General features: G+C 46.7%; 1 protein-coding gene across 2 annotated transcripts in view; it reads left to right on the forward strand.

Moving 5' to 3' along the window:
• SYNPR (synaptoporin) overlaps window positions 1-19,733 on the forward strand; it is a 289,559-nt gene that overhangs the window by 226,667 nt on the left and 43,159 nt on the right. For both annotated transcript variants that reach the window (XM_060239446.1, XM_060239447.1), the window contains one exon: window positions 9,017-9,141. In XM_060239446.1, coding sequence (XP_060095429.1) covers window positions 9,017-9,141 — 125 coding nt within the window. The remainder of the gene's footprint in view (window positions 1-9,016; window positions 9,142-19,733) is intronic.

Here is a 19,733-nt window from a genome sequence, read left to right on the forward strand (position 1 = left end):
GAGAAATTTAGAAAAGAATGGGAGAAATTTCAAAAATATGTTGAAAAATGCTGGAAGGTAAAGGGATATTTAGTGATTTTTGATAATAGCTGAACAGTGATGGAATAATGGACTAAAAATTAAAAAAAAAAACTTTCCAGAATAAAAGGTGTAAGGAGAAAAAGTAGGGATGGACTTATAGACTTTACTTCTATCCCTTATTTTTTTAAATATTTCTCTTTGTCTTTTTTATCTATAGTTACAGAACTTTAAAATGAAGATTCTTGATATAATAAATTACCTTGTATTTTTTTTGTTTATAATTTTAAGTAACACCGGCGGGGGTCAAGAAAAGGGGGAGAGGCAGAGGGGTGAAAAGTGCGATGTGTTGTTCTTATAACGTAATGTCTTTATGGTTTTTTTAGAATATAGTAACAATATGTTGCGTATTAATAAAAAATTGTTTTTTTTAAAAAAAATGTCTATTGATTTGCCATGAAGATTCAACGTGTAAAGTGATTACTGTAAATTGGTTGTCAATATCACTTATACATTGCCCTGTTTAGACAAGATAAACCCACTGTACCATTTGGCATTGATTTTTTCCCCATCCATTACATTAATATCTAATAACCTGAATTAGTTTTCCTAGTTGGTCTGAGTAGTCTTACCTGCCTGAGAGCAATTTGTAGTGCTCAGAGCATGAGGCATTTTGTTAATCACGGCTCCTCATTCGGTATGTTAAAAAATCAATGATGTCTGATACATTCTGAGAGGGTTTCCTAAATATGGCTTATGAGGTAGGAGGGAAAAAAATCAAAGCAAAATGGCATGAGGAGTCAGAGTGCTTTAGAAAAGACATGATAATGAACATTGACCAATATAGGCAGGGTAATAAAGGACCTGAATAGCTCCAGCTAGCCTGATCTCAGATCTCGGAAGCTAAGCAGGGTTAGTATTTGGAAGGGAGACTACCAAGGAATACCAAAGTCATGAGGCAGAGGCAGACGATGGCAAACCACCTCTGAATATCTCTTGCCTTGAAAACCCTACGAAGTTGCCATAAGTCAGCTGAAATTTGATAGCAAGAAATAATTATTATTATTATCAGACACAAATCCTAATTTTTCCTCACTTGATTACTTACTGCAGTTAAATGGTCTAAGGCCCAGGCGCTAGCTAGGTTAAGTCATCATACCCCTTAAGGTCAGACCTAATCCTGTTCTTCATAGTCAAGAATGCAGTTTTCCCAGTGGCATGTATATTCAGGATTGCTGTCTCCATGTGACCAAATATTTGACTCCAGGTATTTAAAAATGTGGGAGAGAAGGTGGCGTGATATAGCTTGATCTTGTCAGATCCTGGAAGTTAAGCAGGATCAGTACTTGGACGGGAGGCCACCAAGGAAGACTCTGCAAAAAAAACCACTGGCAAACCACATGTGCTTCTCACTTGCCTTGAAAACCCCTTGCTGGGGTCTCCAAAAGTTGGCTGTGGCTTGATGGAACTTTACACACACTCTTTTAAAGGTGTATGGCAAATGGGAGCTTCTGGAACCACATTGCCAGTAGACCAGGAAAACAATGTTCTGTCCTTTTAACAGAAGTTTAATATAAAGAAATGGGCATGGGGCAGTTGAAGCTTTTCCTGGTATGAAGCTAAACATCACCTGTTAATTTCTGCAGTTTAAAGGGACAGCAGAAAGAAACTGTTGAAAAATTGGCAACCCCATCTAAGAATGTGTTCTGCTCTTAAAGCAGAGGTCCTGCAGATCCCCCCCGTCTACTCTCCAGATGGATATTGTTGGTGCCTCACAGACAGTCAGGGCTCTTTTTCTAGCAGGAGCTCCTCTGCATATTAGGCCATGCCCCCCTGATGTAGCCAATCCTCCTGGAGCTTACAGTAGGCTCTGTACTAAGAGCCGTCTAAGCTCTTGGAGGATTGGCTACATCAGGGGGGCGTGGCCTAATATGCAGAGGAGCTCCTACTAGAAAAAGAGCCCTGCAGACAGTGATAGAGACTAATTTCTTAATTCAAGAATATTTTTAAACAAGGAGAAATGTGTGGAAGGAAAACAGAATAGAACAAAAAAAACCCACAGAAGAGCATGCTAATGAATACACCATCTTGGCATGGATATAAAAGATTAAACAACAGCTTATAATTATTGGTGATCTTATAATTGTTAGCTGTTTAAAGCAGGCGTGCTTAATTTCTTACCCCAAAGAACCTTTCTGGGCGGCCAATCCCTGAAGAGAACAAGGGAACAAGATTCAGTCAAACATTGCGTGTATACTCAGAAGTATATCTGTGGGACTTACTCCCTAATCAAGTGTGTCCAGGATTGCATCACAATGAAGAGTCCTATAGATTTCATGTTCAATTCTATAAGAAGTCTTAAATGTGATCAATGACCCATGGCCCTGATAGACCAGGATGCTGGTCTCTTGGTAGGAGCAACAAATTTTTAAATGGTATAAAACTTCTGACATCAGCATTGTATGGGTTAAATGCAGAGCTTGTGTTACCCAAATGAGCTCATTGCCTGGTGTTCCAATGCCCAATAACAAACACTGTGTTGTGTCCTAGGCTTAAATGGGAGAACTGTTACTTTTGGAGGGAACTGTTACTTTTGGAGGGAAGCTGAACAAGCCAAAGCTTGTACTCCACACCAGGGTTCCAGAGAAGGCCTAAGTGTGCCCAATCAGGGGAAGGATTGAAACATAAGTAGCCAATCAACATCTAGGCTCATACTGTACCCTGATAGGCCCTTAGGGCCCTGTAAATAGCCAATCCATGTAGATAGTTAAGGACCAATCAGAAGGGGGTAAGAATTGTATAAAAGAGCGGGAAGTTTGAATAGAGGTCAGTCTGTGTGTGTGTTCCTGAAGTAAAGCTTGCTGAAATCACTCTCCAACTCTGGTCTCTTACTGCGCCAACCCCAGTACTTCACACTGGCGACGAAGGTGGGATGCCAGAAGGAACCAGCAACAGAACCAGGAACACGGAAAGGTGGCTAAATCCAAGCCATCTGGGTCCGCACCTCCGCTCTGCGCACACCCCAGCTCGCAAGCCGCCCAGACACGCTGCCAAGAATGGAGGCTCCAGCCAACCTCCTACAGCCCTTTAGCATCGATCGCCCCGAGCTGTGGGACTCGTGGGTCGAAGGCTTCCAGTCATACCTGACCTTCCAGAAGATTACAGAGACTACCATGCAGAGAGCTCTGCTTATCAGTACGTGTGGCACGGAGACCGTGGACTTAGCCAGGGCTCTTCTCCAACCCAGGAAGCTCTCAGAGACGCCGGTGGATGACATCATCAGCGCTCTGGAGAAGTATTTCCAGCCCCAGCCAACCAAGCTCACCTGGCACTGGGACTTCCGACAAAGGACACAGAAGGCAGGCGAAACTACGATGGCGTTCTTGACAAGCCTGCGCCGGGTGGTAAGCCGATGCAGTTTCGCAGACCTCAACGAAGCCCTTCTCGACCAGTTTGTATGGGGCTTGAGGGACGAAAAACTAGTACAGAAACTCCTGTCCCTCTCCGAGTGCGACCTAACAAAGGCAATCGATGTGGCCACCAGCTGGGAGAAGGGCAGATCAGCAGAGCCACGGCTGACAAGACAGGCTGCGGCACACCAGATCAACCCTGAACCATCTACAGAGGACTCAGACGAGGACAAAGCTCTACAAACCGGCTATCGTTCAGCAGGAAGGAAGACCACCCATGTCCCACAGGGCATGAGACACAAGACACTACCTGCATGTGCAAGTTGTGGGGGCCAGCACGAGCGGAAGACCTGCCGATTCCGGAATGCCACCTGTCGACTCTGCAACAAGGAAGGCCACATCGCCTGCGCCTGCAGATCCAAATCCCGAGCATGCGTCCCGCAAAGATCTGCGCACTCCGAAGGCCAGCCAGACTTCGAGACCGACGCTCTCCACGCCCACCCATATCCGGTACAGTACCTACCCTCGCCAGTCAGGCCCTCCAAAATCCGGGTCAATGTAGGGATCGGGGGGGTGCCCTGCCAAATGGAGGTGGACTCTTGGTCAGCATCATCTATTATAGCGGCAGAGACATTTTTTAAAATTCCCACCAGGCTGAGGCCTCGTCTCAGGGAACCTGGTTTACCTTAGTGGACTTCCAGAAGAATAAGGTGCCTATCTTGGGAGTGGGCCCGGTCCCAGTCCAATACAAGGGGTTCAAGGGCCAGCTACAAGTGCTAGTGGTCAAGAACCACCTTACAACCTTTTGGGTCTCGACTGGTTCAAGCCCCTGGGAATAGAGATCAGGGGGGTCAATAAGACTGTCGGAGTGGACTTTAACAAGGTTTGCGAAGAGTTCCCGGCCATTTTCGATGGCACCTTGGGCTGCTACACGGGTCCCCCGGTTACACTACACCTCGACCCCACAGTGCGGCCTATTAGGCTTAAAGCGCAGCGAGTTCCATTCGCGCTCAAGCCTAAAATTGAGGAGGAACTGGATAAACTGATTGCCCAGGGAATACTAGAGCCTGTCACCCACGCAACCTGGGAAACTCCCATCGTGACTCCAGTCAAGCCCAGTGGGGAGGTGCGGATTTGTGCAGACTATAAGTGCACCCTCAACAAGGCTCTTCAGGCCCACGCATACCCTGTGCCCATCGTCAGCCACGTTTTAGCCACCCTAGCCGGCGCAAAAATTTTTGGCAAGTTGGACTTGGCCCAAGCTTACCAACAGCTGCCGGTGGATGAGGCCACGGCCAACGCCCAAACAATTGTGACCCACCGGGGGGCCTTTAGAGTAAAGCGGTTGCAATTTGGCATGAGTGTGGCTCCGGGGTTGTTCCAGGAACTCATGGACTCTCTTTTAAAAGGACTTCCCGGAGTCACTCCATTCTTCGATGATGTGCTGATCGCGGCAGCCTCGCCTGAAGAATTCGCCGCCCGCCTTAGAGGAGTCCTACAACGTTTTGAAACAGCCGGCCTCAAGGTCAAATGGGAGAAGTGCCTCCTGGGCATGGATCGGGTGGAATTCCTGGGGTTCTCCATCGATGCCCAGGGGGTCCACCCCTCCGACGCCAAGCTGCGTGCCATCAGAGATGCTCCAGCGCCCACCAACAAGCAAGAACTCCAGGCCTTCCTCGGCCTCCTAAACTTTTATCATGCTTTTCTCCCCCAGAAGGCAGCGGTGGCCGAACCCCTGCACCGACTTCTAGACAAGAACCGACCCTGGGCATGGGGCCGCCAGCACGCTAAAGCCTTCCAAGATATCAAGGGCCTCCTGATGTCCAACTCCGTCCTTGCCCATTTCGACGAGACCCTGCCCTTGGTCCTTGCATGCGACGCATCCCCTTATGGCGTGGGGGCAGTTCTGGGCCACCGACTCCCTGATGGGACCGAAGTCCCTATCGCGTACTACTCGCGGACCCTCTCGTCAGCGGAGCGGAACTACGCCCAAATCGACAAAGAAGGGTTGGCAGTTGTGGCCGGCGTAAAAAAATTTCATGATTACATCTACGGCCGGCCCTTTACCCTCTATACGGACCACAAACCCCTCTTGGGCCTCTTTGCATTGGACCGGCAGACCCCTCAGGTGTTGTCCCCACGGGTCCTCCGTTGGTCCATTTTTCTAGCCGGCTACACCTACACCCTAGTGCATCGCCCGGGCAAGGCAATGGGCCATGCTGACGCCCCGAGCCGCTTGCCCTTGCCTGACGTGGATCCCGATCCAGCCCCGGCTCATCAGATCCTACTGATGGACATGCTTCCGGACAGGCCATTGCTCGCCCGCGACTTTGCTGCCCGCTCCGCTCGTGATCCAGTCCTCTCCCGTGTCTTGGACTGGGTGGGGAGGGGGTGGCCCAAGGGCTCGACTGGGCCGGAATTTACTCCGTTTGCAGCCCAGAAAGACGAACTATCCACCCACAAAGGCTGCCTACTATGGGGCAACAGAGTCGTCATCCCCAAACCCTTGCAAGACCAAGTGCTGAGAGCCCTGCACGAGGCACACCCGGGCATAGTCCGCATGAAGGCTCTCCCACGGAGCTATGTCTGGTGGCCCGGCCTCGATGCAGAAATTGAGGTTTGGGTTAAAAGGTGCCCGACATGCCAGGTGTCAAGGCCTGACCCCCCACGTGGCCCAGTGCAATCATGGGAATCCACCAAAACCCCCTGGTCAAGACTGCATATGGACTTTGCTGGCCCCTTCCATGGGCGGACTCTACTCATACTAGTGGATTCATACTCCAAGTGGTTGGAGGTGGTCCAGGTGCCCTCGCCATCATCGCAGGCGACCATCACGGCTCTGAGGGCCATCTTTGCAACCCACGGGTTGCCGGAGACCATCGTCACCGACAACGGCACAGCATTCACGTCCGCAGTGTTCCAGGACTTCTTGGCCAAGAACCTCATCAGGCACATTCGCTCTGCCCCGTTTCATCCAGCCACCAACGGCCAGGCAGAGCGGATGGTGCGCACGGCAAAGGAGGCCTTGAACCGTCTGGGCCCCTCAGACTGGCCAAAAGACATGGCGTGTTTCCTAATGGCCTACCGGACCACACCTACCGCCTCCACAGGTCGCAGTCCAGCAGAACTCCTCATGGGCCGCCGCATCTGCACCCTGCTGGACAAGCTGCACCCCGACCGAGCCCCAGACAGGCGACCGGCGCCGGAACACCTTAAAGCCCCCAGAGGGTTCTACCCAGGTGAGACAGTGTGGGCACGGAACTATGCCACCACTGGCCCCGCCTGGCTCCCTGGAAAGGTGGACCACGTCACCGGACCGGTCTCCTATGCAGTGACCTTGGAGGGTGGACATCTCCTGAGGTGACACATCGACCAACTCCGAGGTCACCTGCCTGCCGGGGAGCCAAGGTCAGAGGCTCCAGATCCGGACAACGTAAGTCCCCGAGAGCCTGACACAGAACAGGGTTCCGTGGAGCCCGCTTCTGCCCAGCAGGAGGAGACCCCTGACCGCACATCTGAACCCAGGTCTCCCGGGGCCGCCGTCCCAGACGTCTCCAGGTCTGCAGCCGCGGAACCACCAACCGAGTCGGAACGCCCAGTCCCCTCGGAGCTCCGACGCTCGACACGAGACCGCCGCCCTCCGGCATATCTCCAGGGCTATGTCACCTGATAGCTGGAACTACGGGGGGAGGGGTGTTGTGTCCTAGGCTTAAATGGGAGAACTGTTACTTTTGGAGGGAACTGTTACTTTTGGAGGGAAGCTGAACAAGCCAAAGCTTGTACTCCACACCAGGGTTCCAGAGAAGGCCTAAACGTGCCCAATCAGGGGAAGGATTGAAACATAAGTAGCCAATCAACATCTAGGCTCATGCTGTACCCTGATAGGCCCTTAGGGCCCTGTAAATAGCCAATCCATGTAGATAGTTAAGGACCAATCAGAAGGGGGCAAGAATTGTATAAAAGAGCGGGAAATTTGAATAGAGCTTAGTCTGTGTGTGTGTTCCTGAAGTAAAGCTTGCTGAAATCACTCTCCGACTCTGGTCTCTTACTGCGCCAACCCCAGTACTTTACACACTGCCAATGGAGATTCCAAAAAAGCAGACAGAACCTTTATTGCAACAAAGGGAGATCCTCAGGCAGCAAAAACATCCCAAGGAGTCTGAAGCTGTTGTCTCTACATTCAGTTTTTATAACTTTTGCTGCAAGTGGGTTCTCAGACATGTGCAGATGTTAGTATGACATAGGTCTTATTTACCTGGAATAACACTGACCAGCAGACATACACAGGGCTTTTTTTGAGCAGAAATGCAGTTTCTGCTGGCTTGGCATCAGGGGGCATGACCTAATATGCAAATGAGTTAGTGAGTTCCTGCTGGGCTTTTTCTACAAAAACGGCCTGTGTGAAACAAATGGCAAGTTGGAGGTGTAGCCTAATATGCAAATGAGTTCCTGCTGGGCTTTTTCTGCAAAAAAAAAAGCCCTGGACACAAATATCGTTTCTCCTTATAAGTGTTTTCTATGTTCTTGTAAGCATTTTCTGTTTTCTTGGTTCTGTGGTCTGGGACTGCCCAGTTCCTCAAGAGTCTGCCAGACATCTGCTTTGCCTGTGAGTCACAGGCACAGGCTGTGACCCATTCACTTGGCCTTCACCCAGTTCCCCCATTCTCTTTCCCCTCGCCAGATGCCAGCACTCTGGGTGATGTCTCTTAGCTCGAGTTGCATACTATGGTATATTTTTAGCTTCCCAGCAGAGAGATGCTTTCTGGTTTTAATAAAAGTTGTGTTAGACGGTTAGCCTTGTTACCCTAAGATTTTGATGGGATACAGGATGAAGGGAAAGCTATTTCAATTTTTTTTAATTTGATGGTATTATTTTGGTTATGACTACATTACTTGTGTAAACTTCCTTACCTCAAGCAGTCAGGATGCAGTGGTGTATTGCTATTTCTGTCCCCTGTGCAGATTGTGAAATCTATACAACAGGGACAAGAACAAAGTGGGGGAGAGAATGTGCATATCTGGAAGAATCCACAGGAACATCAATGTGGACACAACTTTAGTTTCATGAGCTCATCTTGTGAGATTTTGAGCAGCAGACAGGGTTTTTGTAGCATCCTCTCCACCTGCCAAGATCTGCTCATATAGTTTGAGCCAGAGAAAGAGAATGAGAACAGTGATGATGAAAAAGGAGGACAGAAGAAGGAGGGGGAGGGGTGGAAGACTGATAGTAAAGGCTTAAATCTCTCTCCTACACATGCATACACACCTCAATTCCATATGTTACACACTAAATATATAAAACAAACCATTTACCAGCAATAATTGGGTTTTTATATCATTCTTCCTTTGGAAGCTCCAAGTATTTGCTACTATTCTGATTCAGAGAGGGCCATTCAGTAACTTGGAGCTTAACCCTGGTGTAGTCCAGATGTTCCTAAGGAGATGGTTCAATCAGTGTTTGTTGACTTCTGACTCCTTCCCCTTCTCCCCCACAGGACAGCAGTAACTGGACAGCTGTCTTATATTTGCACATGCCCAAATAGTAATAATGGATCAGCTAAAATGATCGATATTTGTCTTTTTCTCAGCTTTTTGCAATCTTTGCATTTGCAACATGTGGTGGCTATTCTGGAGGACTACGGCTCCGCGTGGACTGTATAAACAAGTCAGACAGCGACCTCAGCATTGACATCGCCTTTGCCTACCCATTCAGGTAATATATTGAAGCTCTTTGCCATTTGCACACAAAGGTATAACATATTATTGGGAGCACTGGTCAAAGCACTATTGGGTAGCAACCGTTCCTTTGGGTTGGAGCCAGTAAAAAATGTCCACTAACAGATGGCAGCACAATTTTTGCTATTCCCCCTTCCACTGCAGACCTCCAACTCTCCCCTCATACTGTTCTTGGGGAACCCTGATCCCCTAGGAGTACCATTTCAGACGGAATTTTCTACTGCAGCAAAAACGGGGAAGTGATGAAGTCTTGTTCCACTGACTGACTCTTTTCAATCCACAAAGAATTTCTGCAGGATCCAAACCATTTGTTTGCCATAGTCCAGCACAACCATTTGCTGCCTAAAGTCCTTTGCCCTGGCCATGGTAAGGAATAAAGCGATATAATTTTATGAGGTCAACTGTGTTTCTCTCTATCGGTTAAAAAAAAAACTCTTCAGGAGGAAGATAACTCATGCGATAACTTTCAATGGACAGTTGGTATTTTCATGCTAAATTATCCCATATGACCTTTCCATCATGCACAAGTACCATAACTGAAATGCCACCATGCAATATACATTTGTGAGCTTTCTAATAGCATGCAAAAAATCAAAACTAAGCTAACCTGGGCAGAGGGACCATACAGGGATGATTTTTCCCATGCCAATGAAACTTTATTCTCAAGCACCAGAGGCGAAAGAGATCTAGGAGGCCAGGGAAGCTGGTAAAGTCCAAGGACAACCAAGAATTTTGCCATAGACAGCAAAGACCACAGGGAATTACAAAGAAAAACACCCAACTATACATTTTGGGAGGCTTTTACTTATAAACTTTTTGAGTGGAGGCATACATCCTAAAATGTGATAAAATTACTTGTCACGTATTTTGTATTAGTTGTTGTAGATTTTCCAGGCTGTATGGCCATGATCTTGGCATTGTGAGACCTGAAGTTTCACCAGCAACTGTGGCTGACATCTTTAGAGGTATAACCCAGAAAACTGGAGTTCTCTTTGACCCAGAGAGAATTCCAGTTTTCTAGGTTATGCCTCTGAGGATGTCAGTCACAATTGCTGGTGAAATGTCAGGTCTCACAATGCCAAGACCATGGCCACACAGCCCAGGAAATCTACAACAACGAATGAACTCTGGCCATGAAAGCCTTTGATAACATATTGTCACATATTTGCTGTATCCAATCATTGCTAAACCTCCCCCACCCCCCACTTAAATATCTATCCATTATAAAATAAAATTATATTAAATATTAATATTTTCAGAAATTCAAAGAGAAGGGTCCATTTGAGATACCAAATTCTATAAAAGATCCTAGATGACTGATTTAAGCATCTGGTCCAACTCCACTATGTTGTCTTGTTTGATAATTATTAATGGAAATAAGAGTGGAGGACAAGCATCAACACTAACAATGAAATATAAACTACTCCATGGTTAGTAACACATTCAGAAGCAAATGCAATACAGAATGGGCAGAGAAAGATTGAAAGAAAAGTCTGGAGGCCTGTCTTCCCCCCTTCTACTAAAACGTCATGTTGATTTTTTTAAAAAAAAAATCCCAGTATTTAAAGCAAAATTCATAGATGTCAGTAAATAATTTATTCCAAAAAAATTAAGAGGACTATTTTGAAAGAAGATACCATCATCTTTTTATAAAATGGCTATTTCTATCCAACATAATTTGTTGTTTTTCTTATGAAGCTCATTAATGCATTTTGTCATTTGCTGTGAGCCGCCCTGGGCCACTCTGTGGGAAGGGCGGGGTATAAGCTACGGAATAAATAAATAAATAAATAAATTTATTGCTAGCAATGATCTTCAGTAAATGGATCTGAGCAGCTGGCAAAACTCCTGAATTCTTGTTAATTTCAGCCATATTTATGGCATACTTATATTCTGCAGACTGGTGCAGCCCTTTATTACAAGCACAAGATTTTTGCTAACTTTGCTGTTCTGCACAGCCTTTCATATCTCTCTCTCTCTCTCTCTCTCTCCATATTCATCTTAGTATTCATGAAGCAGTTTCAGAAAATTGAGTTATGTAAATTTATAATTTGATTCCATTCCAAACAGTCACATTGCATGAGCATTCCTTACAAGAGAAACCATGCTGGGAGGGAATTCTTTAATAAATATTATTCCAAAAATATAGGAATAGAATAAAAGACCATTCAAAAAACTTGCACTGTATCTGGCACAAGCAGTTTTGTGTAGTGTTTAAGAGCAGTGGGCTCTAGACCAGAGAACCAGGTTTGATTCCTCACCCTTCCACATGAAGTCAGCTGGGTGGCCTTGGACCAGTCACTAGCCTTTCAGAGCTCTCTCAGCCCCTAAAAACAAGTCTAGGTCATCATTAACATAAGACTAAAAGCTAGAACTTGCAGCTGTCAGGCAATCTTAGGATCTCCTGGCTTTCTACACACAATGCCATACAATAATTATTTACTAATTAATTATTAGTACTTTTATGCAGTGTGTTGCATTGATAAGCATGCCCATCTGTGGCCTCACTTTTAAAACTATATTGTTCATTATGAGAAAGTTCATTTAAAAGTAGGAAATGAGTAATTCTAATTGAGAATGGATAGCAGTTCTCATGGTAGTGTCAAACACATAGTCACCACTAATATCAGCAAGGAGAAAATGTTACCCAATCGGTATATCCCAAGAATTAAAACAACTTAGGTCTTTTTTCCAGACTCCCAAAGGGGTGGCCATATTTGTCTGTCGTATATGTTGCATTAATTAAGGCAATAACAGAAAGTGTCATGTAGTGGTGAAAGTGTCAGACTAAGATCTGGGAGACCCAGGTTCAAATCCCCAGTCTGCCATGGAAGCTGGCTGGGTGATCTTTGAGCAGTCACACAGCCTCAGAGCCTAGCCTACCTCACAAGGTTGTTGTGTGGATAGAACAGAAGAGAGGAGAACAGTGTAAGTTGCTTTGGGTCTCCTTTGGGGGAGAAAGGTGGGGTATAAAGGAAGCAATTGATAATCTATCTCGTGCACCTTTATTTGGCTCTCCCTTCAAACATCTCAAAGCAGTGTAATCTTCCCTTTTCTGTTTTATCCTCACAAGTGCTCTATGAGGTAGGTTGGGCTGAAAGAGAGTGACTGGCTCAAGGTCACCAAGCAAAATTCCATGGTAGGGGGGTGGGGGTTGAACATTTGTCTCCTAGATGCAACAGCTGAATCATACTTCTATACTTTAGACTAGAACCAAACTACACGTTCAATTTTTTCACTTGTTAACACTTGTTTCCTGTGTTCCTGTTCCCTGTGGCCAAACAGCAGCTTTTAGGAACTTCTTGCTTCTACTAAAAGAGACCCCCAGCAAGTCCAGAATGGTGCTGTGAGGCAGAGAAGGGCTTCTGCCTCCACCCTAAGCAGTTTTCTTAAACAAAAACCTGTGTAGGGGGAGTTATTTCATCCATGTTCCTGGTCAAAATGCACAGATTCCTCATATTGAACAGCAAAATCAGAAAAATAATTACCGTATTTTTCGGTCCATAAGGCGCTCCGGACCATAGGACGCACCTTCCTCCTGGGGGGCGATCCGCTGCCTCCGCCTCCGATCCCAGCGCTTCCCCCGCGCCTGCCTGCCTGGCTCCAGCTCTGCTTCCAGCAAGCGCTGGGATCGCTCCAGGCTTCCCCCACCGCAAACCCAGCGCTTCGCGAGCGATGGCTGCGGAGAGGGCAGCGTGCTTCCTCCGTGCCTGTCTGCCTGGCTCCAGCTCTGACGCTTACAGCAAGCGCCAGGATTGCTCCCTCCGCCCTCCAATCCCGGCGCTTGCTTTAAGCATCAGAGCTGGAGCCAGGCAGACAGGCACGGAGGAAGCACGCTGCCCCCTCCGCAGCCGGAGCTCACGAAGTGCTGGGTTTGCGGTGGAGGCAGCGTGGAGCGATCCCAGCACTTGCTGGAAGCAGAGCTGGAGCCAGGCAGGCAGGCGCGGGTGAAGCGCCGGGATCGGAGGCAGAGACAGCGGATTGCCCCCCCCCCCCCGGAGGAAGGTACATCCTATTGTCCCTTCGCTCCATAAGACGCACACACTTTCCCCCACACTTTTTTTTTGGGGGGGGGAGTGAGTCTTATGGTCCAAAAATACAGTACCCCTCCCTCCTGTACTGTATTTGCTGTGTTCACTGTTAGTAGGCCTGTTATGTGTTTGCTGTGTTAGTAGGCCTGAGTTTGAAGCCTGCTTCCATTACTCTCCAGGAGCCGGATGCTGGCATTCTGATTGGCTGTTCTCTTAGAAACTGGCCAATTGGGACAATGGACATTTCTTCCAGGAATTGCAAATGAAGGAGGGTTTGCCACCAACTAAAGATGGCGTGTTTAACTCAGACACAGTGTATATAATGAGTGAAGTGCCTGTGCTGTTTGATTGTTTCTTCTTGCAATAAAGTATTCCTGGCACTCTCATGTTCCTCTTCTCCATGGGGCTTCCATCAGATTTCGCGCTATCTGCCCCTGGGCTGCAACTTGCTTCGCCTTTTTCACGTGGCAAACAGAAACCGGTTTTTAACGGATCTTGTTTGCTGCATGATAGTGGCAAAGTGAGTTGCAGCCCTGGGGCAGATAGTGTGAAATCCGAAGGAAGCCCCGAGGAGAAGAGAGTGAGAGCAGCATAAGGCATCGGTCTCCCCCCTCTCTCCCTCCTCCCTCTCTCTCTGAAGCATTTTCCCTCAGCTGCTATGTGGCTGCAGAGAACACAGAGAAAAGAGCATAAATAATTAAAAACACCTAATGAACAGTTTGGCTCATAACCACTACACTGCCAAGTAGACAGTCACTTACTTCTGGTTCCAAATATGTCAGACTGTCGCCTGACATCATTGAATAATCTGTGTGGGCTTGGACCCTTTGCAGGACCAGTTCTCCCCATACTCCCTGCCATGACAATTTCGCTTATCTGAGCAGGGCCTGTGTTTCGCTTATCTGAGCAGGGCAAATGGATGAGATCAACAACTACTCACAAACATGCATTCTCTGTTGTGGTCTCCACCTTGTGGGATGTCCTGACTGAGAAAGTTGGGAAGGCCCCCACACTTCTGACATTCTGCAGACTATATAAAACAGAATTGTTCAAGTGGGCAGTTTTATAAAAGCTGTGTTATGATGCTGTGGCTCAAAAGGTGATTTAATAAAGGGAAATTGACTGGGAGCGGAGCTACATTGCTGAACGTAACATATGTTTGCTGTATGTACACTTGCTCTCACTGCATTGTTATCTACCTATGTAATACCACCTTTTGGCACTGTTAACATATCTATATACTATTAGCCATGTGTGGCCCCCATTTGTGGAAAGCTAAATCCACAGATAAGGGCTTCACAGAGGCTAAACAGGGTTTTCAGCAAATTTGGGACAGATTCGCAGAAAAATCTGAAATGTTTAAATTTCCCCCAATTTTTTTTTTTAATTAGAAACTTCCTCCTCTTCTGCAGCAGCATTTGATAGCTATGGCAGAGCCCAGTGGCAGATGCGGGAAGCTGCTCTAGGCCTGGTCGTGGTGGCAGTGCATGCTGGAATTTGTTCCAGGTTCAACTGCAGTACCAGCAGACACCAGACCTCCTTGGGGCCCAGCTATGGCAGCAGCACACATCAAGAGCTGCTCTAGGCTTGGCTGGCAGCACATGCAGGAAGCCTCTCCAGGTTCAGGTGCAGCATTGACAGATGCCAGAGTTGCTTGTGACCCAGCTGCAGTGGCAGCTTACACTGGGAGCTGCTCTAGGCTTGGCAGTGGTGTTGCAGGATGCCAGGAGCTCTTTGGGGTCTTGCTGTAGTGGCAGCACACATCAGGAGCCACTCCAGGCCCAGCCACAGCAGTGGCAGATGCTAGGAGTCACTCAGGATGTAAGCAACAGAATTATAACTGTGAACAAAATAACTAATAAATACTTACATGTTTTATATACAGCTAAGATTCTATTTTGTAAACATACAGATTGCATACACCTGTTATTTTAAAAACCCACAGACAACAATTCCAAAGAATCCACAGTTCGCTAAAGAAGGCAAACAGAGTACTCTGAATAAACAGGAGTATTTGTGTACACACTTAATTTTCAAGTAAAAGCAAATGGACTACTCTCAAGTAAATCAAAGTCTTTGCACTCCAAGTTCTTCATACTGGATATTTTACAGTTCAGAAGTCTGATTATTCTCTATGGGTGCAGTCACACGTACCATTAAAAGCGGGTGTGTAGCGCTCAAATCTGAACCGCTGAATATTGATTCGATGCAGGTCAGTTCAGACGAGCATCCAAGAATGCGATTCATTCTGTTGTTGCGCGATCAGACATCCAATACTATCATGCTCTTTTCTTGGAGCATGCATAATCAGATGGTGATTTCTGGGAGGGGGGGCGGGGTCCATTGAACATGCACCCAACTGTTTGGAGCTGGGAAATCAAACATTGCTTCAGAGGCAGGGGGGAAGGGGAAAAGTTTCCGGAATTAACCTTGCCGATTCAAACCAAGGAACTGCCAGGAATTACTTTCCTAGAAATTGGCAGTGACAATGATATCTGGAAATCCTCCACATTGAAAAAAAAGATTTTTTTCCTGTTCTGAATAGTGGGATAATGTTTCCCCTCCCCTCCAATCCTGTGTTGATTGGAGAAGCAGAAGCGTCACCTCAGATTCCCGGATGATCTGGCAATGCGCATGTCTTCTGGGGCTTTAAAAAAAAAAAAGGTGGGAGGCAGTATCATGCGTGAGCTGTCCAAACATGAAAAAGCCGATCTTGTGCCACTGTTTTGAAAAAGGGCCGGACTTTCTGTGCTGTCAAATTAATGCACCATTCAGGCGTAGCAAGCCAGGATGACCCTGGATGACGCTCGATTGCCAGATGTGGATGTCTGAACGAACACATTTAATCCATCAGCCAGACGGAGCTGTGTCGCCATTAATGGTACGTCTGACTGCACCCTATGTGGAAATAAAGTGCTTGTACAAAGAAAAGGTGCTATTCTCATAATATTTACTGGACTTCTCCACCATGTTTGGAATCTTCCTCAGAGCGGGTTATAGGCAGCCCTATTGTAGTGTCGAACAGTCCATCACAATTAAAAATGTACAAGCACAAATCAATAGGAGCAAATGAACTTTCTCATAATGAACAATATAGTTTTACAAGTGAAGCCACAGATGGGCATGCTTATCAATACAAGACACTACATAAAGCTACAAATAATTAATTAGCTAATAAGAGTTTCTTAAGCTTTTCACTGTGACTTAAATCTTTATGATGGGAGGCTTTTCCAGTGTTTTCCCCAAATACTTCAGTACACTTTCTTTGAGTATTCTCTGACACTTTTTGTTTCAAGAAGGTTGGTACATTCTTTCCAGTACCCAAATGCCTTCTGTTAAAACACCAGAACTCACCTTGAGTTTTTAACTGACTCTTAAGGCCTCCAAAGGCAGACTAGGGATCTCTGCAGTCTTCAGAGCTAACTCCCTGTTTGACTGGGCAGGGAAATTCTTCTCTCACTACAGGATCTATCACCTTTCCTTGGCCCAAATGAGAGTCTTCATCTAATTAGCCCCCAATTGGGCCAAGTTGTCACTCAGACATGGGGTCACTGGGGGGGAGGCCAGATATAAAGTGAATGCCCACTGCCTTAACTAAAGGCCTGGGTGAAGAGCTCCATCCTAGAGCCCCTGCAGAACTGTAGTAAGTCCTGCAGGGCCCTTATATCTAATGGAAGCTCATTCAACAGGTCATTCCACCAGGCTGAAAAGGCCCTGGCCCTAGCTGAAGCAAGTCGGATGTCCCTGGGGCCAGGGACCACCAGGAGATGTTGGTTTGTGGATCATTGAGTCCTATGAGGCTCATATGGGGAGAAGTGGTCCCAGAGGTATGCTGGCCACTGGCTGTGTAGGGCTTAAAAGTAAGCACCAATACTTTGAAACAGATCCAGTACACAACAGGCATCCAGTACAGTTCACACAGCACAGGGTGAATATTTATCTGCACAGACAATGAAGTCAACACCTGTGCTGCTGAGTTCTGTACTAGTTGCAGTTTCCAGAGCAGAGTGAAGGGCAACTCCACACAGAGAGTTACAACAATCCAGCCTGGAAGTGACCATTGAGTGAGTCACTGTAGCCAGGTTAGGGGGCAAGATATGGGACCAGTTGCCTGATCCGCCTCAGATGGGAAAAGGCAGATCTGGCAGTGGCAGTAACCTGGGCCTACATAAATCAGTGAGGCATCCAGGAATACCCCTAAGCCCAAGAATTCGTGGGCATTCGATGAAATTGCTGAGCAGCCAGGTTAAAACGGATAAAAGGAAGTACTTCTTCACCCAAAGGGTGATTAACATGTGGAATTCACTGCCACAGAAGGTGGTGGCGGCCACAAGCATAGCCACCTTCAAGAGGGGTTTAGATAAAAATATGGAGCAGAGGTCCATCAGTGGCTATTAGCCACAGTGTGTGTGTATATATAATTTTTTTTGCCACTGTGTGACACAGAGTGTTGGACTGGATGGGCCATTGGCCTGATCCAACATGGCTTCTCTTATGTTCTTATGTTCTTTCCCTTCAACGTTGGCACTAATGGTGCCCCATCAAAGGCTAGAACATGATTCCCTACCCCAGTCCCCTGTAACCCATGTGCAAGACCTCTGTCTTCAATTGATTCAGTTTCAATTGGCTCTGTTGCAGCCGATCAGCCACAGCTTGTAACACTCTGCCCAGATTTTCTGGGGCAGAATCCAGGTAGCCATCTATCAGGAGACAGAGCGGGGTGTCATCCACATATTGGTGACAGCCCAACAATTACCTCTGGATAATCTGGGTTAGGGGGCACATATAAATACTAAACAACACGGGGGAGGATCACTCCCTGCGGCACACCTCAATCTAGTGGGTGTCACCAGGATAGTTCTCCCCCAAGGGCCACACACTGTCCCCAATCTTGAGAAAGGAGACTAGCCACTGCAAGGTTAGCCCCTGTATCCCTGCATCGGCGAGGCAGTGGTTCAGCATGTCATGGTTGACCATATCGGATGCCACTGACATATCAGGAAGGATCAGCAGCGCCACTCTACTACAATCCAGATATCTCTGGAGGTCGTCCACCAAGGTGACAAGCACCATCTCTGTCCCATGGGCAGGGCAAAAACTGGACTAGAAGAGGTCCAAGATGTTAGCATCCTCCAAGACCTGGAACTGGATTGCCACCACGCTCTCCGCTATGTAGAATGTAGACTCAGATCTGTATTAGAGCATGCACAGAGTGCCAAGCACATTGCACTAACTTCAGTTATGTAGCCTGTCTTAACACTCAAGAATCAGTGTTACGTGAATGGCCAAAATTATATTGCAAAGCATTTTACAGTACTGACAGAGGCTAGAAGACTTTGTTCCTCCCAAAAAATATAAATATCCTCGCTGAAGGTCATATTCCTTCGCTGAAAACTAAACAATTTTCCTACCACCCGGAAAAGGCCTACTGGTTTGGAGGTCAAAACGACCCCATGCAGTAGAAATTTGCTTATTGACACAGTTTTTGGAACTGAGCCAAAAATCTAGACAAAGGACCTAAACAACACCCCTTGGCTATCTGCACATTTTCAGATGACCACCATAATCACAGAGTTCGGCCCAGATGTGAGATGCCAGGAAGGCAGGGATTGAGGGTACAGATCAAAAAGAACTTCAAAGGAATTGCTTCATCCTGTGTAATCCCCTGTCTCCCAAAACAGAGACAGGTTTCTTTGAACCAATAAGGGAAGCTAAAAGTCTAGAAGTGAGAACTCTGTAACCAATCAACTCGACCTGCTTTGTTATCAAAATTGTATATATATGTTATGTTTTGTGAAGGAAAGCTGTGGAAAAATGCAGTGAGGATGTTGTTTTTTCCTCCTGCTATTGATGGCAAGAAAAGAATCTCTGGATCAATTCACTAAGACCTCTGGCTGTTGAGTCTCTTAAATTGGGCTGGGGATTCAACTCTTGGCACTGATGGTGTGTGCAACAACTACCTTATCCAGGAACAGGAAGTTGGACACTGAGCAGAAGTTAGTAAGGACTACCTGAGCCAATAAGTACCAGGATCTCTTTTTGATATATACTGATGCCAGAACTAGAGTTGCCAGGCTCCAAGTAGGGGCTGGCGATTCCCCAGAAGTACAACTGATCCCCAGACTACATAGATGGCTGCTTTGGAAGGTGGGCTATATAGCATTATACCCTATTGAAGCGCCTTCCATCCTTAAAGCCCCTTCCATCCTTAAAGCCCACCCTTCCAGGCTCCACCCTCTTATATCCAGTAGCTCTGGTGGTTTTGAACATATTTACCTAAGATTTTTGGTAAATGTACCTCTCAGATCTGGGGAGTAACTTTATTAGCAATACTGCTATTACTCTCTACCTTATTTGCCTTGACACAACTTTACAAGGTACCCTAAATTATTATTCAATTGTTTGCAAAAGGATTCTAACATAACCAAGAGTGACCACTGGCTTCAGAGAGTGCATCAAGAGGGCAGAATGACCCATGTTTGTCTGGGTGACTGTAGGATTTTCAACCTCTTGGTCAGATTCTTTTTGTACAAAGATA

Source organism: Heteronotia binoei, chromosome 5 (genome assembly GCF_032191835.1).
Source record: "Heteronotia binoei isolate CCM8104 ecotype False Entrance Well chromosome 5, APGP_CSIRO_Hbin_v1, whole genome shotgun sequence".
Classification (NCBI taxonomy): domain Eukaryota; kingdom Metazoa; phylum Chordata; class Lepidosauria; order Squamata; family Gekkonidae; genus Heteronotia; species Heteronotia binoei.